This window comes from Rousettus aegyptiacus, unplaced genomic scaffold (genome assembly GCF_014176215.1).
Source record: "Rousettus aegyptiacus isolate mRouAeg1 unplaced genomic scaffold, mRouAeg1.p scaffold_m13_p_18, whole genome shotgun sequence".
In the NCBI taxonomy this organism is placed as follows: Eukaryota; Metazoa; Chordata; class Mammalia; order Chiroptera; family Pteropodidae; genus Rousettus; species Rousettus aegyptiacus.
Genome location: NW_023416293.1, coordinates 10,514,056 through 10,541,233, shown reverse-complemented (window position 1 = coordinate 10,541,233; position 27,178 = coordinate 10,514,056). Strand labels below are relative to the sequence as shown.

At 40.8% G+C, this 27,178-nt stretch overlaps 2 protein-coding genes across 6 annotated transcripts in view; one reads left to right on the top strand and one right to left on the bottom strand.

Moving 5' to 3' along the window:
• Positions 1–24,290, bottom strand: part of SPATA17 (spermatogenesis associated 17) — a 92,269-nt gene extending 67,979 nt beyond the window's left edge. Inside the window, exons 1-5 of the mRNA XM_016165080.2 lie at positions 24,114–24,290; positions 15,001–15,090; positions 13,705–13,786; positions 6,011–6,061; positions 3,057–3,160 (exon numbers count right to left, since the gene is read on the bottom strand). Of these exons, the coding sequence (XP_016020566.2) occupies positions 3,057–3,160; positions 6,011–6,061; positions 13,705–13,786; positions 15,001–15,090; positions 24,114–24,181 (395 nt within the window). The 5' untranslated portion in view covers positions 24,182–24,290. The remainder of the gene's footprint in view (positions 1–3,056; positions 3,161–6,010; positions 6,062–13,704; positions 13,787–15,000; positions 15,091–24,113) is intronic.
• Positions 24,291–24,489: 199 nt separating this feature from the next.
• Positions 24,490–27,178, top strand: part of GPATCH2 (G-patch domain containing 2) — a 121,849-nt gene continuing 119,160 nt past the window's right edge. For 4 of the 5 annotated variants that reach the window (XM_036235442.1, XM_036235440.1, XM_036235443.1 and 1 more), the window contains exon 1: positions 24,490–24,659. In XM_036235442.1, the coding sequence (XP_036091335.1) occupies positions 24,604–24,659 (56 nt within the window). In that variant the 5' untranslated portion in view covers positions 24,490–24,603. The remainder of the gene's footprint in view (positions 24,660–27,178) is intronic. The other variant, XM_036235441.1, reaches the window with a different exon arrangement.

The following is a 27,178-nucleotide window of genomic DNA, read 5'->3' as shown; positions in this document are numbered from 1 at the left end:
GCTAGACGCATATTCATAAAAATCACTCGGTCTTTCTGCTTTCTCCTTGAAAACAAATGCAAATTCACAGATGACAAAGATGGAATTTAACACAAATATTGATATAAACCTTTTGGAACAGCAAGCTGTTAGTTCTGGAGTGCGACTGTCTCAGCGACAGCCTGAATACAACAGAGAGGGAGGCACTGCGAATCTCAGGAACTAGGGATTTCTCCTGGTTCAGCTGGACGTGGTTCACATGAAAACGGCAGCAGCAATGGGCGAAGAACAGAAAGTTCATTTTTAAAAGGCGAGTGAGTGAAGTGTACGGATGCACGGACTTTAGAATAACCAAGGAAGCCAAGCACACGGCCCCGCCTGTGCCGACATGGCAGAGCGGCTTGCGATCCTGAATGGACTGGAGGCTGCTCTTACCAATGCGTTAGTTCATCGGCACTACCCGGATCATGACATAGCTGATCATATATTTTAATAGATGGCGTCTTCTCCAATTTAGCGTTTCGGCAAACATGTCAATGGACCTGAGAACTCTTAAGTGTAACATTAAAATTGGAATAATGGTCGTAATAATAATAAGTCCATCAGTCATTCTTCCCCGAAACTTTGAAAAACTAATCTTGCAATTTGCAAAGGTGTCGCCACATCTGAGAAACAAAATTTTCTATCTATGGGAATGCAAAGCAATCTTTATGCTTCAGGAGGGTATAGTTCAATCATAGCTTTTAGTATTATAAATATTTTTAAAATTTCATGATAGACTGAGTACTTTTAACTTTAGAACAAGGGTTTTAAATACATAATTATAATGTGTATGTGTGTATACAATCATCTTAATTTACATGTACTATTTACATCCATTTTGGTCTTGGAAAATGATAACTTTATACCATATAGTTTACTGTGAAGCCATTCTGCCATAGATGATTCTCATTTAAATTTTCCTAGCACCTTTAAGGAGTTCAACGTTCTTTGAGATTTGTCATAAATAAATATAAAGATTGTGTGTCTTTTAAATATATGTATTAGCATATCAAGGAAATGGTCTCAGTGTAAAGGGAGGTGAGAACTTTTCTAGCCATCGAATGCAGAATCCTTTCTACCCAAGTCCCGAGCTTCTGCCCTGCACATCTCTGCCACCTGGCTGTTCCTGAACTGAATCTTTTTATAACGAACCGGCAGCCTAGTAAATCCACCGTTTTCCTGAGTTCTTGAGGCTCTAGCGGAGGCCCTGGGAACCTCTGATGTGCGGCCAAGGCGGACAGGTGTTGCGGGCGCCCTGGGAAACCACCCCTAGGGACTGGCATGCGTGGGAGACAGCAGGGCTGGGCCTTCACCTACGGGCCCTGACGCTGCCTCCAGGTGGAGAGTGGGAGACTGAGTTATACTGTAGGACACACAGCTGGTGACTGAGAACTGCTTGGTATGGAAACCCACGCATCAGTGGCCGAAGGTGTTGGGAGTAGATATTGGGTACACAGAAAACAGAGAAGGGCCTCAAGACAGTAATCTCCGTGCCATAAATCTACTCGATTCATCTAACAGAGCAAAAAACCTGATAACAAGACCTGTAAATTGTAACACAAGAGAGAAAATTATACCATCATATATACAAAAGTGGATGTAAGTATTCTGTACAAAATATGGATATAATTTAGTAACAAATCAAAAGAATATTTAGCAATGGCCCAATTAGGTATATTCCTAGCTTACAGTGATGGTTTAACATTAGAATACCTATTAATAAAAATACATTCTACGACATGTCAATAAGTCTAAAAGGAAAAACACCATCATTATTTTAACAGGTGATGGAAAATCATTTATTACATTTAACCTCTATTCTGTCCCAAAAACTCCAAGAATGGTAGGAACACAAGAATCAGTCTATAATCTGGGGTACCAGGCTACACTGATGTACCTGACTCCCTAGTGACTAGAGACAGTCTCAGTAAAATCAAGAAGAAAACAAGGAAAACCACCTGGCTTCATGTTTGTCTATCTAAGGACATTCTCTCGTTCAGGGATGGACTAGGGTGAGGTGAGTAAGGCCTCTTAAACGCACAGTTCAAGGGCTCGCTGTCAGGGCTCACTGCAGGGTCGGCACTTGTACGGCCTTGGGCACTTGCTTGACCTTGATGGTGAAATCAGGTCCTTTTATATATATAACATGAGAAGTTAAAAAGTCGTGAAATTAGTTTTTAGATATATATATAATTTGCATAATTTTCGGGTTTCAGAGAAAACCTTTATTTTAACAATTACTGCCAATTGGTTTGCTCTCTAATTCAAAGAACTTTAGGAGTAAAACAAGATAATGTATGGGGAAAAAAATGAAAGTTAAGCTACAACATAAATGCCAACAATTAGTTACAGTTCCTTGTTATCTAAAAATATTAAAGGCATACAGTCACTTACATGTAATTAGAACAGAGTATATTACAACAGGAAAAAACGAACTACTTTTGAAGTAATATGAGAACTTAATACGCAGAGCTTTGGTAAAGCTTACTGAATAGTGTTGCCATGATCCTACTTTGCATAAATCTGTAGAAGACATCATCATCATCCTGCAGCCTAAATCGAGGTGCTATTTTCGTATGTGTTCAAGAAAATAAAAACTGACAGTAAAGCAGTCCATTTTATTATGTTCCATTTATTGTACTTTCTTATTTTATCTTCTTGGAGACGCAAGTTCTTGCTGTTGAATATGTTTCTCAAAATCCATCTGAGGCTAATCATACTTAAGCTTTCATAGCTAATGAAATCATTTTACAGTTAAACTCATCTTAAAAATGAAATTTTACTGAAACTAAACCATTTTGCAAAGGACCAAGGCATAATATAATCTAATTTACAGTCAAGAGTGCGAGATGTTTAAAAATACGACAATAATAAATTTTAAGGTAAAGAGAATCATGTATCTCTATCTTATCAGTATATTTCCACCTATGAAATCACTGAATTTTAGAAATTATTTCTGAGTATTGTGATGATCAACATCTATTGAGTGCTCTTCCTAGAATTTTCACTAGTAGACGAGTGATTCTACTACTCACCTAATCGCATCGTTGGTCTCTGAAACAGCTCTCAGGTATTCCTTCAAATAAAAATAATTAAAGCAGTATTTCCGAATCTTATAGCCTCGCCATCGTCTCTGAATCTATAGGAGTAAAAAAAAAGATAAAATATGTGAGTGAACATTTTTAGTGAAAACATTAACAGTTCTTCAAAATGAAGGTAATGATGGATGATAATTCATATTAAATGAAGTCTTAGGCTTTTCCGCTAATATTAAAGACAGTTACAAATGTAAGTTGTACTCATAGATTATAAAATATTAGAAAAATAGAAACATACTTATAGATTATAATATGTAAACATGTAAAATAGTTTCACAAATACTAAATGTGAAATTAACTATTGAAAGATTAAAAACTTGCTTTACCAATTCTTACCATTTATACTTCATGACCAAACAGATTTTTTTGTTATTCATAACTCCTGCCTTGAAGACTGTATTTGGTCTCATTGAAATCAATTTTTCAAATGGGATTTTAAAATTCAGTGGTATCAAAATCTTTGAACAGAAATGTCTTATATCTTCATATTTTGATACGTCTTTAATAATAATAGCTAAAATTTATTGACTTATCATGTGAGAGGCACTATTCTAAGGGTTCGCTTGTATCTGTGCATTTAATTTTTAAGACACTCCTATGACATATTCTTATCATCTTATTTACAGATGAGAAAACTGCTAAAAAGTAAAGTTATATAATTTTCCCCAAATTTTACAGCTATTAGTGATAGAGCAAAAAATCAAATTCAGACTTCAGAGAGCTCATTCTCTAAACCATTACAATATATAGCAATTGGAGCGAAGTGAACCATAATTTTCAGTAAATGGACATTTCTGTTGGAAGTATCTGTTTTTGTTTTGTTTGTTTTGTTTTTTTTGTTTTTTGTTTTAGATGAGATGATCTCCATGTTAGAGATGAAAAAACTGAGGTTAAGTAAAATGATCAAGATTACATAACCAGTAAAAAAGTAAATGGCAGTCTGGATACAAAGCCAGCTCTGTGTTACTCTCAAGCCCAGACATCTTGAATTTTGCTTAAATTTCCTATTGCTATCCCAACACTAGTGATGAACTTTCAATTAAAAAAAAAATAGTACTTTAAAGAGGGAAGATGACTTTTTGATAACATTTCTTAATTTCAAGGTGAGTAGGTTATGACTTCCAAAAAAAAAAAAAAAGCTAGTGTGCATGTCCTTCAAAGTAATTAGCACCTCTCAGAAGTGATTGGTATAAAACAATTATTGTCATTGATCAGCTCTGAATAGATAATTTCAAACACAGTCGCTGTGTGCTCAGCAGATTACAGCTTGTTAACTGGTAACTTCCAAATGACCTCTTAAGCTAGTCGAATCAATGATGCATATTCCTCTTTAAGTAACATCAAAATATAAGTGGTCTTATAAATAATGTTTATTTTAAGCAGTAAAATAAATGGTTAAAGCTTGCTATATTAAAAGTCATCTGCCCATAGGAAAGACCTTCCCTCCATTGGGTTTACTTTCATTCCTCAAAATTCAATAGTAACCTTAATGTTATCAAAAAAGAGAAAAAATAATGTCTTCTCACCTAAAATTAAAATGAAGGCATGAACAACAAAGTCACTGATAATAAACTACCTAGCATCAATGCTCCAAATAGACGTGAGACCATGCAGACAGAGCTCTTAGTCATAATGATACTTTTATTTATTAGAATGTTCCGACATTCTAGAAGACTATACAGCAAACATAGAAAAGTGGGTTTATTAAATTTTCAAAGATAGGGTGTTTAAAAACTAGTGATTTTTAGCTAGCAAAAGATCCTGGATAATTATTACATATGCCATTTCTACTCTTTAATATTGTTTCCCCACTCTACTTGACTTCATACTTCCTTTTCCTATAAATTTTTAAAATCATTTCACAATGATTTGGCATTAGAGTAACAGGAGGGAAGAAGAAATATTATTTTGCCCATTAATGGAACATTTAAATATCTGTCCATCATCAGGCAAAAGCTTGGGATTGTCTAGATGTTCCCTTCCCTCTTATTCCCTAAGCTGATATTTTGGGATGTCGTCTTCTGAGTGAATGGGGCTGTGTCTTATTCATTTTGTCGTCCTAGAACCTTGCATAGTGTCTACCAGAGACTGTCCTGGAGGCTTCCAGCACACCCACGCCCACGGAGGCTGTATACATAATCAAAATAATGTTAATTCGCCTGCCTTAGTTCAACACAGGGCTTTTTTTGTTTTACCCAAAACGAAATCATTAGCGTAAGAACTAAGAGATTAACAAGAAAGAATATAGTAAGGCAATATAGGTTTTAAGAACATTAATGAAACTTGCTTAAGTAACTCCTTCATTTACAGTAGCTTCTCAATTAAGCTAGTACCATATTGTCTGAGACAAAAGAAATATTTTTGTTGTCGGTTTCTGAATCTGTACAAGCTAGCCTCACAATCACTAAATTCAGCTCTCCATTAGGAAAATAACACACAAAAATGAACACAGAAATGATAGAAATAAAACTCCGAAGCTGGTAACTGGCTTTATTACTGTTAAATCATATGAATAATTTCTAATTGGTTTGTATTGGGCAGGAATCTTCTATTCCAGAACTGTATTCATCTATTTATCACAATATTCTATATGACATATGGAAAGTAATGCATTGCTTCATTAATATTTACAATCTTTCTCCAGTTATGGCTCAGAGATATTTAACATTCTAAAACATAAGCACTGATAATTACATGTTTTACATTTTACTCTAATTTTTAATACTGCCAAGATTATTTAGTATAGCTAACTTTTTAACTGTGTGCCCTTTTCTCTCTTTATCATTAGCATATCAATCAAATTTGCATTATTCTGGTTTGCTCATTTTATTAAAAGCGAATTCAAGGCACAATTGACTTTTCATTTGTTTAACAAGTGAAGAAATATTTACCCTGACAGCCATCTCATTGTAGAGATTCATCTTCATAGTATAATACGCTATCTGTGAATCAAGAAAAAAAAAAAGATGGCATACATTTCAGTTACACAAAGACAGAGCGGCCTATTTTTACATATAAAAGATAGGAGTCTTTATACATAATACATAATAAGAGTTCTAGGCTTAGAAAAATGAAATCAAACTTTGTATTGAAGAGATAGGCTTCCTAATACATAATGCAGGCTTAACCAGAAAAATCTATGGTAGTCAAACTGGGAGCTAATGGAGATATATGATCATAAAATGCTCTCCGCTGAGTTTGATAATCAATGGTGCTCTACTGAGAATAGAATAACAAAGCAGAAATATTCACAAGTGCTGGTGACATGTAGTATTGTATGATTTATTCACTGTAGTTCTTTTAGCCAAAACTCACAGAAACATAAAAGGAATTCATATTTCAAGACGTCTGGTTTAATGAAAAATTCAAAGAAATGCTGTCTTCAGTGGAAATCGTCCAAGGATATGGAGGCAGAGATGGAACAAAATTGTGCCTTCCAACCATCTGTACGAAACAGTACGTGCTTAGCTGCCTCCTGCGTAATCCTTGGGAATTCGGTTTCATTTAACAATCATTTTAACACCATAAAATCATCAATACGATGACATCATGTTACAGCGAATCCCCTGATACAGCGAAGACTTCCTGAAGCCTCGGTTTCTCCCTAGTAGAGACATGTTTGCCTATTAACTCATCTTATTTCAATGGAAATGTTGCTTTAAATACAGCGTCCACATCTGTTCTACCTTTCCATGAAAAATATGAAATTAACATAGTTCGTGACAAGACAATAAACATTAAAATGATGAAATTACATCTTTTTCAACACAAAATACAGCTTTAGCTGTTTTTATTCAGTCAAAATTAACTTGAATAATACATAATAGGTAATAGGTGCTTTGTTTCAGGCAAAAATCAGAGCTGAGTGCCTTAACCTTTTATACAGGGGTTTTCTTCCCTGCAACAAACAGGGATTCGTATGAAAGGATTTCACTGTAATTAGTATTGTTTGAATTGCCTGGTCTGATCCAAAGCAAATTGTCTGTGCCGAGCAGCAGGGCTGGATTATTTATCAACAGTCTGAGCAATTAAGAAACAGTTGGCTGCAATATGTTATTTACGAATAAACACCATGATGATCCTTTGCTTAAATTCTCTGCCTTTGTTATCGCAATCAAGGCAGAATGACTCTCGGTGTTTGAGGTAAACTCAAAATATTTACTTTAAAAGCATATTTTTTCAATTCATATGGAGGCAGATATAACCATTAAATATTTTTATACAGAAGAACCATATTGGCAGTTATCTATCTGAAGAAGTTTGGGTTTATAAAAATATATTGTTTCTCATCTTCCTCAGTTAGTGGCAGTGAGTTTGAGCTCTGAAGCCACGAATTCAACTCCTGACATGGCTATTTTCAGCTGAGTGGCTTTGAAGAAGCTACTGAAGGTCTCCCAGGCTTGATTCGCGCCCTTACAAAATGGGATGAAACATACTTCCTAGAGTTGCTGTGAAGATTAAAATGAGATAAAGTATTTAAGGTGCTTGAGACATAGTTGATGGTCACTATGAAAGGGATCATCGCTACTCTGCTAAACTTTTTGTGGCGAGAAGTACGTAATTTAACTATAAGTGAAAAATCCAAAATGTGTAAGAGGTTAAATTTTATTCTGAACGACGAGGAAGAGAGATACAGCCTCGAAGCCTGAGAATTCTGAATTTTATGGTTAAAAGGTGGGAACGCACTTTGATTCCAATGTATTAGTCTCAAGTGAACCAGTAATACACGGTTCATTCTTAATTCTGCAGCACGTATGCTTTTGAAAGTCCCAAAATAACCGCATGTGAGACCTTTCTGAGTAACAGCACATGGATGTGAACTTGACCGGATCCACTGGCTTTCTTCGCTAGACTGAGCAAAGCGGAAACCATATTCGCGTGAGAGCAATGGTGGTGGAACCGTTAGGAACCACGCGCCTGCGGACAACGGATCCGATGGGCCGGGCCTCTGCGAGTCTCCACGCTGATGTCACCCTCACTTCATAAGTTTCAGTATAATCATTAAAGTGATTTATTATCGAAGGATCGTGAGTATTTTGTGCATATGCTTTGCCTTGTTTGCTGGCTGGCAACTGATACCAATCTGGTCATTACCGAGAGCTGATTTTTAAAATAACCTTTCTTTTTCCACAAAATAATTAGACGCCAATTATATAATTTCTCACGGTTACTGCAAATGTAACCTTTAGAGGCAGGTGAACCACATCTAAATTAATTTCATAATTACGATGAAAATATGTTAATAAAGTTTCAAATTAACATTGGTAAGTCGGAGTCTAAAGGTATCCAGCCTTTGGTGTTTATTTAAAAGGCAAGACCCTGAAGGGGAAAAATTATATTATGTTTTTGTTCTCTGCTCTGACACTAAAGGGTGACATGTGTTGCCTCATTAGCTTGTCACTTATTTGGAAGTCCTACTAAGAAATTTATAAAAGAGTTGGGCATTTTTTAATCTTTAGAAGAAATGTTTACTTATCTAATGAAGAGAAAAATGTCTGTAAAAACAACCATGTCAATCTCATCAGTTTTAAAAACAGTGACTAATAATTTATATATTTTTACTAACCATAAAAAAAAAAAAACAAAAAAACACTGGTATTTATCATGACAACATAAAATGGAATTTAAGAGTAGATGGCTCCTTTTGACTCATTTAAAGTTAGTAAAATTTCTGTTATTACTCTTTCAAATACTAACCAAATAAAAAAACTTCTAAGGAGCGAGAAAATGGTAAGCAGTATATAAATATTATGAGCCTTGATTTTTGGCAGTTAAATGATTTTTATAATTTGAAAACTAATCTCTGTTTGACAATAATCTTTATAAATTAGTTCTACCATAGACTACTAACAAGTTTTCATTAAATTCTATTAAATGGTTTCCATATATACATTATTCACTGAACAATCTCAATGTAAAAACATAATATTGAGCTGTTTAGGACTATAGTTATCTATATTTATTTCATGATAATTCCTATAGAATTAATCAGGTATAAAGGATAGTGCTTATACTCTGCTGCTCTCCGAGTGTGGAGATTAAAAAAAAACACACACAGCTTATTGGATATTAAACATAATGTAAACTACGTGATGGTGAGATTCAATAAAAGAAAAGAAAATGCAAAAGGCTACGATGTAGACAGCGGTCCTGGATCGGTTGTACTGAGGAATCCACGCTAGTAAAGCTCGTGCTGCAAAAGCAGCCAGTGAGAGAATATTCGACATTCCTCTGGTCCTACTGCTGACGGGAATGACTATTTTCACGTTATCACCTATGAAACAGAGCGGGGAGTGGTAAGGACACGCTACGGAGAACATTATACTGTCCAAAAACGGAAGGACCATTTGGGCATCCAGTGGGCAGAGCAGGTGGCAGTGAAATGATGGGAAGGGCTCAGTGGGTATGAGACCCACCTGCCCTCAGCGCACTGAGCACCAGGAGACTCTGAATCCATCGCCAATGAAAAAGGAGAGTCGAGCACATCCCCACGGACAGGAAAAGATTTTCGAGTTGTGAATCCACAGTCCCGCACCCTTGAGGGGGACAAATTTGGGTTACGCTTGTCAGATTCAGCAGTGGCGTGGAAGTCCGCGAGAAGGCCTCAGATGAAGAGTGAAAAATTTAAAAAGCAGAAGCAGCAGTCATCCAGGAAGCAAGAAAGAGTCCAGCGACCAAAGAAAACTGGCATGGCTCTAAGACTGTGGTTTAAGGAGGCCACTGTGGGGGAGAATGCATGGCCCTTTAGGACTGGGCCGGCCGGCGGATGCCGCTGTGAGAGTTATTTAAAAGCTGGGCAGAAATATTCCGGTGCAGAAGGAATTTGAGGGAGGCTGTTCAAAAGTACGGAAGTCGTCTAAAGAGATCTCTGGAGTTCTGCCTTTTCACACTTCATTTTCTGTTTGACCTTTGTCGCGTTTGAGACTGTTGACAACTCCATTTTCTAAGTTGTCGCCTCTGCGTCCTGTGATATTATGTTTCTGCTTTTTCTATTTATTATCTACCTATACTTCTTTTGCCTCTGCCTAAATCCTACTTAATGCATTCCACGAGCCTAACTTCTCGGCCGTCTGCTCTACTGTTCGGGGACTTTTTCCATCAGGTGGGAAATCCTGTCATGACATGATGTTGGCACTAAAACCTCTATCTCCAGCTATGACTCTTAATCCGGACTCCCATTCCGCAGTTCACTTTCATAAGCATTTGCCGAGGGCTAATTAAGGTGTTGCAGCCACTCTGCTGAAAGGCGGCAGCGTCTCCTTACAAGACGTCACCACACGGAGGTGTCCTAACCTCATCACAAGCTCAAAGAGCTCGCAACCTCTTTCTTGTTGTGAGCTTCCCTGAGTGTACCATTCAGAATGTTTCTTACAAACATCCGTGCTTCTGTTAGCGTTGTAAACATTAATCAGCTTTGTAGAGATAAAAATGCAGCTCTCCGCGTCGCTCACAAAACAAAAAGTTTATTTCTTCCTCAGATGGCATGTGCGGTAAGGTTCCTTGTAGCTAAGCTCCACACGCCTCCTCCTCATCTTGGCCCAAGAAACGGAGACAGAAAAAGCCTCGTGAAGCCTCACCTTGGGGGAGGCAGGTGTCCCATCTTCTCACAGTGCATGGCCCAGCGCAAAATCAGCGGGCTGGGCACGAAGCATCCTTTTATGAGGAAGCGGGTTATGAGTCATTGTGGCACACGTTACTGCTCATCACCAGCCACGCCGACCATAGCGCAAGTCTCCCAACTTACGTCTCTGTGAATCGCTCACTTATCAGGCCAGCAGCGATTTCTGCAGGCTGTCTACGTGGCGTTCACTGCGATACGTCTGAGGGGTAATTAGAACACCCGCTGCCATTTAGCAGGTGCCGGTCAAGTGAAGGATATAAACAAACAAACGCATCACAGTGATAACAGATGCCTACCTGAAGGAAGCCTTAGCAAGACAGTCCGCACCATTCCGGACGCGTCCTCGGGCGATTAGAGAAGGTTCAGCTTTAAGTAAAGCCCTGAACGGTAAGTAGAGTCAGACCGACGGGAGGCGGGCACTGAAGAAGGGCATTCGAGGCAAAGTAAAGAGCATTTGCAGGACACCGCATGTTCTGGCAGTGGCGGGTGGTCCGACGTGTCCAGAGCACATTGCCGCACAGGTGCAGCAAGGAGTGAGGTTGGATGAGAAGCGGCCGTGAGACACGAGAAACCCCACACGGCGCGCTGAAGAGTGTGACCGTTACGACAGGGAAATGACGACGTTTCGCCCGGAAAACGGGATGGATTTGAGGACCAAGAGAACACAGAGCTGAGAGAGGAGGCGGCGGTGGGGAGTCGAAAATGCCTGACGTTCAGGCTTGGATGCTGTCAAATGGTTGTACCGTTCACCTGGCTAAAGGGATACGTGAGGAGGAGCCAGTGTGGGTGCCCAAGGGACACCCTAGCTTCGCTCTCCAAAAGCCTGAGCTCTGAGAGACGATGCTGGGGGTGGGGGGCTAGGAAGAGAGGCGTGGGAGGAGGAGGAAGAGAGGCGCTAAGAAGCCACACGCCAGGGAAAGGGATGGGCGTCAGATTCCTGAAATGAGGAAAGACGGCATTTGCATTCCTGCTGCTCCTGACAAGCAGCTTAAACCCTAGCGATGAGCGTGGAGGCAGCTGTGGAGGAGAGGGCTCTAAGCACCGGCGTCCTAGCTCTGGCAAAAATCCCATTGTCACACGTGGCCCAGCAGCGAAAGGGTCCTCAAAGGACGAACCGTAGAAGGACCCAAAACATGGGCTTGGACAATGGGCATTTTTTGAATGAGGGCTCCACAAGGCAGGACTGTGGCGTGTTGGCAGTCCGTCAGTCTCGAAGGGTCTCTCTATGACCCAAAGGAGGGAAATCTCCAATCACGACACCGCACTGCCTACCAGCTCCATCTAGAAAAGTTTCGGAATCAGATCCAACCGGCTTTGAACTTTTCCCCACCTGTCACTAACAGTGAGTGTGTCCGTAGGGAAGTGACCGTGCCTGAGCCTAATATTTTTCATCTGTGAAATGGTGACTCTATTCTTAGGGTTGGTATGAGACGTCCCACAGCTGGGAAACACACTATGTAAGGAAAGCGCTTAGCACAATAGTGCACTTGCATAATCAATCAAGAAACGGGAGCTATTTTACTCTCATTCAATCATTATTCATTGAGATCTGATTATACTATTTATTGAAATCTTTACGTTCGGCCCCTTAAGAGTTTTGAAATCCACCGAAACCAAAGATGACTTTATTCTTTTAATTCGACTGGCTAAAAAAGCCCGTCTTACATCTGCGACAGATTTGCAGTGTTTCTCATTCGCCTTGTTAATCGTTAGGATGGGTTTCCTGACCTAGGAAAACAGTCTTCTGCATCAGGCACGTTTCGGCCGTTTAAAAGGAATTGTGGAATTTTCAGATGATGACGGATTTACAGAAACTCGGTGAGTGACCCAAAGAACTTCCATCCAGTCTTCACTCGGATTTCCTCACTCAGGGGAAGAAATGTGCCATACCACATTCTCTCTCCTCTCCCCGTACACATTTTTCCCTTTTTTCTTTTGCTAAGGGAGGTGATGACGTTAAGGCAAGGTGACATTCAGATAACAAAAATTTGTTTCGGACATCTGATATGTTTAATAGGGACATCACAGTGGTTTTAAACCTACCTGGAAAAGAAAGCTGATGCTTATGAAAGTTTATGCCCACACATTTGTTTGAATTCTCTAGCTTACTTCATTAAATCTAAAATATTGGGCTCTTTCCCCAAGCAGTCTCTGTACTTCGACATGTTTTAAAATTTTCTCACTCAAAGTGAACTCTTACCAATTAGTTATGGATTCATTTTTTTTCTGTTCTCTCTCTCTATCTTTTAATTCACTCAGATGCAACTAATCAAGAATAAATAAAGAATAAATTGAAACTATTATGGTAGAAATGGTAACAAATCAAAAAGTTGATGGGATAGGCCACTAATTGGAAGCCTTCCCATTTTGAATCAAGAAAATTACCTTTTTCTTACTTTCCTAAAACTCAGCTGAGGTGCAAGTTGGCATGCTGTCATATAATTCTGCTAGTCTACCAGGGGATACAGATGGCTGTGGTATGTTAAATTTCTCAAGGCACATCCTCAAAATATTCTAACAGTCAATACTAGAAATGGTAAGTAACACAAAGAAAAATTGCCTTATTTTCAATATTTTGTAGAATTTTGGGCACTTCAGTTGAACTGATGTTTGTTGACTGTGCAACGGGCCAGGGAATGGCCTAATGTTGGTGACCCGAAAAATGAACAAGCTACAGTATCTACTCGGAAAGAGTTCACCATTTAGAAAGTAGAAAAAAATCATTCACGAATAAGTACATATGCATGCATACACTGTAAAAGGGTACTGTAACAAAATAAAACATCTAGTGTAGTTTGGGTGTAAAGAAATGAGTCACCAATTGTCCATGGAAAATCAGAAGTGTCTTCTCAGAAGAGGTCTCATACTGAAAATTAAATCCAGTTTTGCTCTTATGTAAATATTTACCAAACAATTTCAAAGCTACTAATAAATATACATACGTATATATAAAATAGTATTTACCTTCACAATTAGTTGATAATGTTGTCTTCCTAAGTAACCTCTCCAACATTTTTGAATAATTATTGCCACTCTGTGTAAAAACCTGAGTGAAAAATATCCCTATTAGTACACTTTCACAGAAACAAAGATAGTTCTTAAATTTTCGCTTAGAATATACCTTCCTGCAATTCAAGAAATCGAATTCAAAGCCGAGTTTATGTGTACTTGTGAAGACTAGAGTAATCATTCTACGTTAGAATTCCTTATTCCTAGAAGTAGAAATAAGGCAGAGACAACTACTCAGTATTTCTTTTGGGTTTCTGAGTACACGGTTTTTAAAATTTTTAATTGCCCTTCAGTACTTAACTCCGTAAAATATTTTTATCTGTTAACACCATAAAACAGGTCACAGTGACATGTTGAGGAATAAGCCAAGCACTATTTTTTTTAGCCGGGCACTACGGACATGAATCACTGGAAGGACTCAGAGAGAATTCTCGAGGTCAGGAAGCAGTTCCCTCTCTCATTTTTTCCTTGATGAGTCTGTCCACGCCACCTCCATGTGAGTCGGAATCCAGAAATGCTCTCCTTGCTGCCCTGTTCCGAGCTGGGACAGTGGCAAGAGGAGAAACTTCACCTCCTCACTGTGATCGGCGTGTCCGGCCCCTGCCGGCTGAGACAAGGCGCGGACAGCCCAGTCCCCAGCCCGCACGGAGCCATCGCAGAAGAGGCACAGTCTTCCTACGCCTAATGCAAGAAACTCTTTTTTTTTTTTTTTTTGGAATTTAAAGGGGGGTCCGAAGGGAAGTTTGAGCACTGAAGAAAATGTGGGAACCGTTAAGGGTCAACTTCAGTCTCTTTGTAATAGGAACGGCATCATTTCCCTGCATCTACCAACATGTTGAGAGGGTGGGAATACCCCCTGTGTGTGTGTGTAGGCACGTGTGTGTGTATGCACATGTGTGTGTACATGTGTGTGTGCGTGTGTGTTTTCTTTCTTACCAGTCAATGAATTCATTGCTATAACTACAAGTCCAGTCATTTTTTCAAATATGGAAGTTAAAGAATTTTCTCAAGTATGTTTACAATACTGAAGATTTTTAGACGTCAAGAAATAGTCAATATAAGTTAGTTTCTTGATATGTAAGAAAAGATGACAAAAAAGAGTTATATTTTTTAAAAAAAGACATCGTATAATTTCATTTAATTACAAAGAACATAAAAGATAATTTGAAATGAGCACTACATGCATAAATCGCATTCTCTACAAAGTATATTTTATGATATATCTGATTTTCCATGCCAACATCAATATACCTGATATATGCCCGAACTCGACATCCTCGAAACCAGCTCTGGATTTTAACTGCTGCATTATACTCTTTTTTTCTAAACGCGTCCACGACACTTAAAAAAAAAAAATTAGAGCATTTTGTTAGTTACTAATATAATTCTAAAGCAAATCAACCTCTTACACTTAACCTTTAATGTCTTCCAAACTAATTATAATCAGATGTCATTTTAAATAAAATTAAAATATTAAGTAACAAAAGCATTTCAAAAATCATGCGTTACGTTTTAAAAATTAACCTTTCTCTGAGGGGCCATGTGCTTTCAACAGCTTTACTTTTTAAAATTTTTATAATCACCTACTTTGCAACTAATTAATTTCCCGGAGATTTTATAAGGAAATAAAAAAAAAAAAAGCAATGTGCTATTTTTTTCATTATTTTAAAAACGTTATTTGAATTTATTATTTAAATACTGTTACACGTATCATACAAGATTAAAATGAATGAATAATTCACTCAAGGCACCAGTTAAATAAGTTGCCTCTAAGTTACACAAGTCCATCACAAAGTAACAATTCTAGATAGAATTCTCAGAAAGTCTATTTTAGTTAAAAGGGGCAATAGGCAGAAGGCAGGGCCATAGGGCTTATTAAGAGATAAAGATATAAAAACTTCAGTCTTTAGATTTACTAACTGATGGCAAGAAAAGGTTTAATCAAGATAGTTCTCCATCTTAATTGTACCAGTCATTACAGTTGCTCTCCCCACCCGCCCTTTGATAAAGTGATACCGCTTTGGGCATCTACAGGCGACCCCAGAGTAATCTCTCTCCTAGAATGCTGGTTGGCACATAATCCGCGCTTTATGTTTGCTGAATGAATAAAAAACGGCTAGTCATTTATTTCTTACTTAGACAAAAAAGTCCCTCAGAATTGTGTTTGATTGGAAAGGTTATTTTGTTGTTGTTGTTGCCATTATATGTTAGATTAAATATATATATTTCATTAATTTATTATAATTAGAAAAACAGAATGGAAAATAAAAACACTCTGAACAATAAACTTCTTAGACAATACTATGAAGTTGGCTGACAGAAAATAGGATTAGCAAGTAAGCTGTCAGTGGCAAACAGCTGGGAAAACCAGTGGATGGATTACAGTTCTAGGTAAGCGAGAAAGAGAGTTACCTGGACGGCCTGACTGAAAAGGGCCCACAAAAGCAAAGAGAGGAACAAAACCGATGCGCGGAAGACAGTGACCGAGACGCGGAGAAGAGCAGGGGAGGGAATCCACGCCAACCGGCAGGTGGCCTCAGGTGTGGTACAGGTGTTGTAAAGGCCACACGAGAGAGAGGGGGGTCGCGTTACCTTATCCCGGAAAGCTCCGTGACAAGACTACTGGACGACGGAATAAATTTTTTCTGGAGATAACTGAGAGAGATCACGCTAAACAATTAGGACTAGGAGAAAAAGTTTCGTTATTGTCATATGCTTGTCCTGCATGTAGCGAATGGCAGAGACGCAGAGACACTGTTCCTGGCCCGTGTGACGTCTGCCACGCGGCAGGGCGAGCAGCCCCCGGTCCTTCCTCTGTGGCCCTTTCCTGGTCCCCGAGGCCGCGCTCCAGCTAACACAATCGCGTTTGCTGGTAGGTCAACGATGGTCTCTCCACTGCACCTCAAAATCTGGAAGGCAGCAGTCCTGTCTACATTGTCCCACACAGCACCCCCAGGGGTTCCAGAGAGATCATTTATGTTACCTGGAAGCGGCTTCCCCTGGAGGGGGGCACACTCAGGCCCTGCAGGGCGCCACGGCCAAGCTCCCCGCACTAGACCGACCCACGACATTGAGGTCCCTCCCTACTTTGGGATGACAGAGTTGCAGAGCAGCCAACAGGTGCTTCACACTCTTTAATAATTTGAATCCTGGGGCGATTACAGGTAAGAGACAGCCAGGTATTAAAAGAATCTGTTAGAAGAAACAGAGAAAGAATAATAACCTCGTAAACAAATCAATCCTTTATGTGCCAGGCCCCGTTCCTAGCATTTTCCATGCCAGCGAATTGAGTCATATATGACCCTTTCAACACCCCCATCAAGTCGATCACTATTATCGCTATTTTTGACTTTGAGGAAGATAGTGAGAGCGCGCTGTGGCATGTGCTCAAGGTCACACATCACTGTGACAGAGCCGAGACCTGGTCCTAGGCAGTCTGGCTCCAGAGGCTGCCATCTTCATCCTCGCCGCCTCTAAAGGAGACGAGAGAAAGGATGAAAACAGGAGAAAAGAGAAAAAGTAAGAGGGAAGACGAAGGGGAATACCCGTGCCATTTTCAAACCCAGTCTTGAAATTCTGCAGTGTGAATTAGCGCCAAGCTCCTTAAAATGATAAAATGATCCAGAGAGACTAAGCTGTGAAAAGACACCAGCGTCTACTGCAATTAACAAAAATGCCTGACTGTGACAGGTATCGGTGGGAACACAGAGCAATGGGCATGATGTTTAGTGCCAGCAGGAAACAATCTGAGTCTCTGCACAGATACGGAAAACTTTCACTGATGTAAACAGAAAACTCGCAAACTTTAGAATCTTCATTAGGGACGCATACATATGTCGGAAAACTATCATGGGAATGATAAGACACAAATTTCAGGACGGATGTGAGCGAATTTCTAAGATTGGCCCTGTTTTCATACACTGCGAATTCCAAAAACAGGAAAACCAAAGATTTTATGCTGTAGTCACTACATCTAAGCAAAATAATAATAATAATAAAAAATAAAAAAATCAAACAATCCAATTGAAAAGTGGCAAAAGACCACTTACAGAAAAGGAAATACACACAACTTTTAATTTTAAATATTGCATGAAAAGATGCTAAACTCTAAGGAGGATTCAGCAATTCTATCCCAAGAAATCTATTTTCTTTTATGATGTATCATTGTTTGTACTATTGAAATAATGGGAACAATCTAAACAAGCAGATATACTGTAGAATACCCATAAAATGAGATACTAATTTGTTCTTACAAAAATTAAGTGGATCAATATGTCTTGACATCGAAACATACAACCTGACGTAAAGTGAAACAAAGAAAGATGCTACAGTGTAGTACAATGTGCTTCCACAGTGATAAAAAACAGTTTCACTGCATGGGTGTGTGAATGAACGCATCCTCAGAAAAAGTCTTACTTTGTATCAATTAAAAGTGGTTGTCTTTAGGGAATGAAATTTATAAGGTGGCCCAGTTACGAGCGGAGTATTTGGCAGCGTCACAGAAGTTAATGAGAAGGCATCGGAAAGAGCGAGCCTGATCATGCGGCGGCAAATGCCATGGAGTCAGGCAGAAGGTCAACCAGCAAGGTCAATGTTTCAAGGGATGGCAGGGTTAGAGGGAATCTTTCATTTTTCTTGCAACATCTTATCCTAGCCCATAGTAAGATGTGACGGTGCGGGACAGGAAATGTCGCTTGTGGAAACAAAGAAAAGATCCACCTCCACCACGCCCAGCGGGGCAGGCAATTCAGAGAAGAAGGGGCGGGAAGGAGGAGAGAACAATTCCATTCCGTAAGGCCGATGAGAAGTGAAATTCATGACAGCGGGATAAAACGCTTTCCTATGATTATGCAACCCTTTCTGCCACTGACATTTAATGTGGTTATAGCAGATGCATTTTTGTTTTTAACACCAGTTATCAACAACTGACTACCTTTGCAAAAGAGGAAGAAAAAACGTCAATAAGGTATACTGTATGATACACCTAGTACTTCTTTTGAACGAATGTATAGTTTGAACTTACCCTTTACTTATGGTTGTGGTTAGAAACGCAGAAGATAAGCAATCAAATTCTCTGTTTTGAGTATATATTTCTACTGTCTCCTGGTGATAAGGCTAACATGGTCAAAAGGAAAACTATCTTTTTGGAGTTACAATAGTGTATATAAATACAGGCATATGTATTGTGATATACTAAGAAGAACTATACATTTCAAAGGAAAACATTCAAAAAATCACTAATAGTTAACTTACTGCTAAGTTTTAACTTATGTGCTGAAACTTGACTTCTATACACATTTTTCTGTTGCTCTTTTTAAACTGCTCAAAAATGAAATTTACAGATGCTTGGGTTACCCCTGGGATGCTGAATACTCATGCAATATGTCATGAACTACTAGACATATTATGTTCAAAATGAAAAATGTGGGTAACACTTTATTTTAATGGCATATTAATTAGTTCCAAATTACAATGAAAATCCTATAGCAGTGAATAAAATATGACATCTGCATGAATTTGAAATAAATTTATTATGATCAGTATTATCACAATGAATACTAAATGAATTATTAATGATGAAAGACCAAAAGTATTACCAGGAATGTAATAAAACATCAAGAAAAAGCTGGAAGTTTCCAGTCACTTTATCATCAGTTAGAATTAACTACTGTAACCCCGGGTAACGCGATGCTCATGTGTGTCGTTAGTGGCCAGAAATTAACTGACGACAAATAGAAATTGAAAAAATGTGTTGTTCAATGTCTTTCCAGTGATATGCAAAAACTGTGTGTTAACTCTGACCTATGTGTATAAATAAATAACTGAATAAATACTAGATCAAAAGCCCCATAGTTTTTCTTTCTCCATATCATATATCAATTTTAGATACCAGGACTAAAACTCCAATATTAGCGGTCCTGTATTGTAAGATATATTGATGTGTAAAATTGTTACTATTTGTAAATCATCTCACTATTCGGTCTTAAGCACGTCAAGCCCCCTAAAGGCAGAAACGATGCTTAATCTGTACTTTGTGTTCCGACGATCACCCACGTGATGACGGGAAGCCAGGCTGCCTTTCGGGAGCTCGAAGCCATGTTTGGTTTTCATTAATGGTCCTCCTCATCATTATTATTATTTCACAGCTCAGTGAATAATGAGCTACGAATGCATGACTATTCGATCGCAAAGCAGGAGTGTCCTGCGGATGTATTAGTGTGCTTTAAAAATGTTGTATTATTCATTTTTCTACCGCTGTCTTCTCACTTCACTTGATTCCTGGAGCAGTTAAGTCCCAAGAAATCGGCAGCGGGCACAGCAAGCAGGGGTCCGTGCTACAGGGGGTGGAAGGGGAGGGCGCCGCAGAGCTCGGCGAGTCTGCATCGGCTCAGGTGGGCAGCCACCCATCGGGGCAGCCCCGGGAACGGGTGCCACAGGTGTGCAGGACTAACAGATTCCAGAATCGGGCCACCAGAAGGAACGCCATCCTTCGGGTTGACGCTGGGCATGAAGCATGGACAAGCCGCCTGTCCTGTGCTGGAGAGACCCTCCTGTGGCAGGTGTTTTCCTTCCTCGACCTGACCTTAGGAAGGCAGGTTGGCCCCCACGCACTTGGTGCACGCTGCCCCTCCAACCGCACAGGTTCACGCTTCTGTGAGATTCGGTCCACTTCCATGAGATTTTTTTTCCAATAAATACAGTGGGCGCCTGGTAGCCACAGATTTTGCATCTGAGGGTTTCGCGTCCAAGGATTCACACAACCTTAGATGGACACGGCATGTTCGCGTCCCCAACCACCGATACCCGGCCACACTCTCCCAGCTCCGGATCCCAGCCTCCGCGGAAAACGCCGCCCTCCACGCGCGGCTGAATGCACAGGTGCGAAGAGCCAGCTTCGGAGCTGAAGTTAGGGGCGGATTTCCGACTGTGCCAGGGCCAGTGCCCTTGACCTTGTTCGAGGGTCAGTTATATTTACTTCCAGGCAGAGTCACAATGTTTTAAAGCCCCTCCACCCCAAGCACAAGCTTTGGACTGACTTGGATTAAACCTCACTAGATCTTTGGCAAGCCATTTACACTTCCTAAATCCCATTTTCTTCCGTTATTAAGCAGGAAAACAGTTAAAATCACCTTATGAGATGATTGTGAACGGCAAAATGATGTTTGTGAAAGCATTTCACAAGAGTTCTCTCGGCAGGTATTCAATAGCATTTATTTCTCTTTCTACTTCCTTCTCTCCATCCTCATGGCAAGAGATCTGAAAATTTGACAGTTGGCTATCTGGGGTCCAGCGCATCTCTGCAAATTCTTCTCAAGTAGCTGCCCCTCAGCGAAGACGACTAAAAGAGACTGCGTCTCACCTACCATTTCTTTAATCATTACATTTTCATGTCTTTAACCACCACACATTTTCATCTCTTTCATCACAAACTTCCTTAGTTTTGATTTTTTTTTAACTAGAAAATGTGCTGCTTGTAAACAGGAATACATAGAATATGATTAACTCCTATCAGATAAAGGAGGATGGAGATTACAAGTAGAATTTAAAGATGAAACATTTTGCACATAAAAAGAAGACCAATAGATTGTCAATAATGAAGAGGCACGCCGGCACACATGCATAATAAGCTAAGTAACTTAGCATCAGAGGACACTACTACAGGAACTTGGTGAAAGAGGAAAATTTTAACTCATTCCTATTAGTATTTGACAGATTAACTAGACAGTGAAATAAGGCTACGAGGAAAGCGGACCATTTGATTAATGAAACACGTATGAAACACTTCCTTTCACAAACGGGATAGTATAAATAAGTCACGAGAAAATCTCCATAATTCAGAATAGAAGTGACACTAGGAACTTTCACAGCGAACTTTTTCTTTAAGGCCAATAATTGGTCAAATGATAACTGAGAACTATCATTTTCCACCCTGTGACATCCTGGATACAATATTCAGCCTCTTTGATGCGTTGGCCGAAATATGAATGCCCACCGAACGTTTCCTGTGACAGCAACTTCCCCGAAGACTTGGGCTGGTCGGGACAGACTCCCTGGCTCCCCAATCTCATCGGCAACTCCCATACACGCTTCTCACTTCCTGGGAGTTCCACGTCCTCCCCTTGATCAGGCAGGGGGGCGACCCCCTTTCTCGGTGGACTTCCCGGCCTGAGGACTCAGCGGCTAACCTAAGCATTTAGGAATAATACTTTTCCCCAAGACAGTCACCTTTCCACTTCAGAGGGATTCAGGTGCCGGCTGTAAGGCAAACACAGTTTTGCCACTGCTTCGTTACCGACATAGAGGAAAGATATTGAAACAAATTAAGGAGAAGCAAAAGTGTGTCCTCGAACTCCGTTCCCTACACGTTAGTGGGTTTGGGACAGTGTGCTCAGGCCGTCCGGGTTTCTGGGCCTCTGTGCTTGCTGCCACTTACTTCGTCAGACCAGCGTAATGGGAAAAATCTTGCCCTTTGCGGCAGCATAGGCCTTAGTGCCGGAGTACTTGGCTTTGAGGCTTCGTAGTTTTGAGACCTTAAGCAAATTCCCAATCTCCTTGAATCTCATTTTCCTTGAATTATGTGAAAAGGAAATAAATATATCATTTTTAAAGATGTTTAAGAATTGAATACGCTCATACATAGTTCCTTTTTTCCCCCCCAAAATGGGGCCTTACTGGAACTCTTGTGAGAAATGAAATGCACATTCTTCTGGCCATAACTGTGACCCACTGAACCAGAATCTGTAGTTTAACAAGATCCTCAGGTGATTCTAGTATACACTGAAGTTTGGGAAGAACTGATATAATCTATAAAAGATGGGAAATGATAATAACTTCTTAACAAAACTGCCCGTGTAGGTTTTCTGTTCGTTAATATTTTATATAGTTTTTACCCTGCTTTCGAAAACACTGCTAGGGACACTTTGACATTTTGATTCCTTAATGATCTCTAAAGGGTTTCCTTCAGACCGAAAACATTAATAAGAAACTACGTCTGCTTGCAGTGTGGCACTTCACCAGGCTTCTCTAGGACACTGTTCTCAAGCTCTAGAAACATACGTTAATGCATTAACTTATACCATTGTGAAGACCAAATGAGATATTACACGATAAAGTTCTTAGTCCATGCCCAGCATACGATCAGTGCTCGAGAAAGGTGAGTCATTTCCTTTCCTGTTCATCCTTAACCTACCACAATGATTTTTTTAGATGCCTATATCCCATGTTAGGCTGCAAACATCAAGAGGGACAGAGCTTATCTCTTTCATGGACATATACCATAAATAAGTACGGGACCTGTCACATCATCTAAATGATTGCTAAATAAATAGATAGCTTACCTACAATTATAGATAATATAAAGCTAATAGATAATTTCTATCTTTGGCTATTTTTAGTGTGTTTACTTAAACTAGAACCAATGATTGATTGAAAGATTCATTTATGCATTTATTGTGCAGCTACTGTGTGTCAAGAACTATGACAGACATGAGACAGAAATGATAATGAGCAAAAAATGACAGTCTGCTTCTAGTTTAAGAGGGACAATAGATATTATCTCACGACAGAATGGAAAGCTGAATTGTGATTAAGCACTGTGAAGAGAGGCACCTGGCCTTATTAGAAGGTGGCAGGTGAGACGAATGTTGGGATAAGAACAGCTCGGCAAGATCTTGTCTTATTGACTAGTTTTCCCTTGGTCCGCCAGGTCACTATATTCTATGGTCGTCCAGTTCACTTTTTCTGGTGTTTCTCTTTGGTAGGAAAAACTCCTGGAGCGCTCCTTCCAGAGGCCATTGATAAAATGCACCTCTTCAGGAGTGAGAAGTTTGGGTGTAGGGAGATTTAGGTTAGGCTGCTAGTATCTATCTTCCTTAGCCTTTCCCCCCCCCCCCCCCAATTAATGCGCTGATATTAACCACATGGTTTTGATACTGTTACTTTTGGGAGACAAATGAGCCATAGAATAGTTGAGTTCAATAATATTTGTAAAATAACGGAGGCCCAAACTGCCAGGTAGATAGGCGAGCCCAGGTGACCCCAACCAGGCTATTAGCCCTTCAACAGAGAGGACGGACGGAGGTTTCGTCAAATTGCGGAATGATGATATCCAAGAAAAGCACTTAATTTTACAATTTTACCTATGCCGGGCTTTTACTTAAACGATATCCATGTCCCCCCTCCCTCTACTGTTGACCCTCCTGTATGATAAAACTACTTTTAAACTTGTGACATGTTTGCAGCCAACAAATTAAGGGGAGAAGTGGGCGGTCCTTGCTGAATGAGAGAATTCGTTCACAAACTCCTGCTGGGGACACCTGGCTGACGTCGAGCCAGCTCTGCGCGACCCCGAGTCGGCGACTTACTTGTTCCTAAAGTAGAACTGCTGCCTGACAGTCGCCCAGCGAGCCTGCAGCCGGGCCAACGTGGCCATCGCCTCCCGGCGTCCGCTTTCCCCGAGGTGTTACTCTCGGTCTCCAAGGCAACCGGGCTGAACCATGACGCCGCTCCCGGGGGGGGGGGGTGAGGAAGGGAGGATACGCTCCGCCTTGACTCCGCTTTCTGTCTCCCCTCGTTTCCGTCTCTGGGACGTCAGGAAGGAAATGAGTTGATTGTGGAGGGGGGGGACGTGGGGCCGAGGGCCGCCGCGTTCTCCGCGGGTGCGGCGAGGGGCGGGCGGCGGGCGCGGGCAGCGGCGCGCGCCGTGGTCGCTCCCGGCATCCGGCTTCCGGCGCGCGGCCGCGTCCGGAAGCGCCGCGCGCGATGCCGCGCTGCTCGAGCGAAGGCGCCGGCGCGCCGCGACCTGCAGCCTGAGCTCGGGCCTGAGCCTCGAGGCCGGGCTCCCGGGTGTCGTTAATGTTCGGGGCCGCCGGGCGACAAGCGATCGGAGCTCCCGCCGCCGGGAACAGCTGGTGAGGCTGGCGGCCCCGGGGAGGGGCGATCAGCGAAGGGGGTGATGCCGGCCCGAGGCTGCCGCCGGCTGGACCCGGCGTGGAAGGGGGCGGGAGTTGAGCCGGAGGCTCTGAAGACGCTCAGGCCTCGCTCCCGCCCGCGTCCGCCCCGGGCGCGGTCTGAGGAAGGCGTTGAGGTGTGTGCCAGAGATCTGTGAAGACACGCAGCCGATGCTTGCCGACCGCTGCCCGAACGCGACGGCCCCTTAGGAGTCACGCCTTCTGGACTCCGGGAGCAGTTCATGCCCTGGCGGCCGTTGACCAGGTTAGGGACGGACAGGGAGCATCCACCTTAATCCAGGCCTCCTCCCAGCACTTCCCTGGTTAAATGGATTAGACGGTGCCGGGCTCTCTCGCAAGATCAAAGCGCGCAAACCTAGAGTTGCGGAAGTTGGCGGGTGGAAGCCACCGCCTCCTCCCGCCCCCTTTGGTGGAGTGGGAGTGACAAGCCTGTGTCTGTACCTTGCACGTTCCATTCTAGTCAAAATGAGGTACGTATGGGTGTCCCCCCAAACCTGTAAACGCCAGGACGCAGTGTGGGGCTTCGACGGCGTCTACCGTATCCGATCACCAATGCCACTTTAGAATAACAGATCGCTTTGACTTTTCAGAGTGCTTTCACGTCTTAAGTGCTTCCGCTTTATCTTTATGACAGGCCTGCAATAGAAGATCATTACAGGCACAGAATACTTAAGTGACTTGTCCAAAATTGTCATGCACGTGTGAGTCCTACAGCTAGAGGCTGGGTGATGGATTTCTAGTTGAAAACTCTTATTATATGGCCCGTTTCTCTCCCCAGCTCTTTTCCACAAGACGAGCAGTGACACAAACAAGCACATTTTCCACTGACGATTAATTCTCAAACATTAAGTATTGAACAGGTGACATGAGGCTAAAAAAAAAAAATGTATGTCCATTCCTGGATTCTGCAACAAATGAGAACATGGGGAATTCTAGTAGTGTGTGAACTCAAACGATTTGTTTTGCATCACCAGTATCTGAAAAGTTAAAAGAATGTCTTGGCTAAAATGTTTTCAATGAGATCAGTTCATTCTATAGTTCATTTTATAATGAACATAGATTTGGTTATGTTCCTTTTCTCACATTTTCCATTGGAAAAGGCAAGGAGCACTTTTTTATTAGTGACGTCATTAGCATCGAACATATTTAAGTGTTTAGTAGTTTTAGTTTCGACAGTGGTACATAGCGCGTAACTACCACACCAAACAAGGCATAAGACATCTCCACCCCAGAGTTCTCTCTCCAGGGCACCTTTCTTAAAGTTTCACCATTCGCTATCTTGTTAAGGGAGAGAGACAAAGTGTGCTATGTGGATTGGTCTGCTCTTGCTTTAGTGATACTGATTGGTAGGATAGGTGACTATTTAATCAAAAAATATGACTTTGAACGCCTTCCGCTCCCTTCCACCGTCTACCTAAATCATGGTCAGGTGCCTCTTTACGATACGCAGCTACCCTCCAGTTCTCTTTTAAAGAGCCTGTCCTGTTTTCCCTTGGCAGCACACAACTCATCCTTTCTTATGGCGCCAGAGAGCAATGGCACCAGCGTCTAACACGGTGCCTTGCACTGAATCTGTTTCTGGATGCAGTTCTTGAGATCACGCCCGATCTGGCAGAGTGAATGTGTTCCGGGCAACTGGAACTTTTATTTTCTAGTTTCTCTGCACAGCCATCCTGTCATTCGGTGGCATTTACTACACGACTGTGCATGTGTGTTTCGTCCCAGTGGGGACATTCCAGTGCCCCTCAGTGTGCTACTGCTCAGTGGTTACCTGGTGCCAGGTTTTACATACATATCATCTTATGTAAATCTTTTGAGGTAGGTTCTATCTTTTTTCTTTCATTTTAGAGATTTGAGAGGGGCAGATATAGTTTAAGTAACTTACTTAAGTATCGTATTTGCAGTGATTCCTGTATATTTTACAAAAATTCTTAACCACCCCAGGGTACCGCCCATGTCTGAGTAATATCCTATATCTCAAGGAGCATGTAAACTGGAAAGTATATGCCGAGATTGTTAACCAAGCTAGAATTCATGACGTATTTAACTCCCATTTTGACTACAACTTTTTCTCCAGCGTCAAGATTAGTATTTCAATTTTTAGTCACCAAATAGGTAATTGTAGATGGTTTATCTCTTTTTTAACAATTTGCCAAAAAGAATAGATGCTATGTTTTATAGTAAAGAAACCTAAGGAAGTTTTATATAATTAAATAATAAAGATTCTGTGATTTTCTGTGTGTGTGTGTGTTTCAGGAAATGAATATATTTTTTTGTTCAAGTTAATCTTAAAAGTGATTTATATTGTTTTTATAAAAAAAATATATATATATATATATAGCGCTGAGAGTTTGTCACTTCCTGCCTCATCACTCACGTTAGGGTCCAAGATGTACTATCATGGTACATCTAATGTTAACCTTTTAAAATGTGATCCATTTGTTGCACAAATTACATTT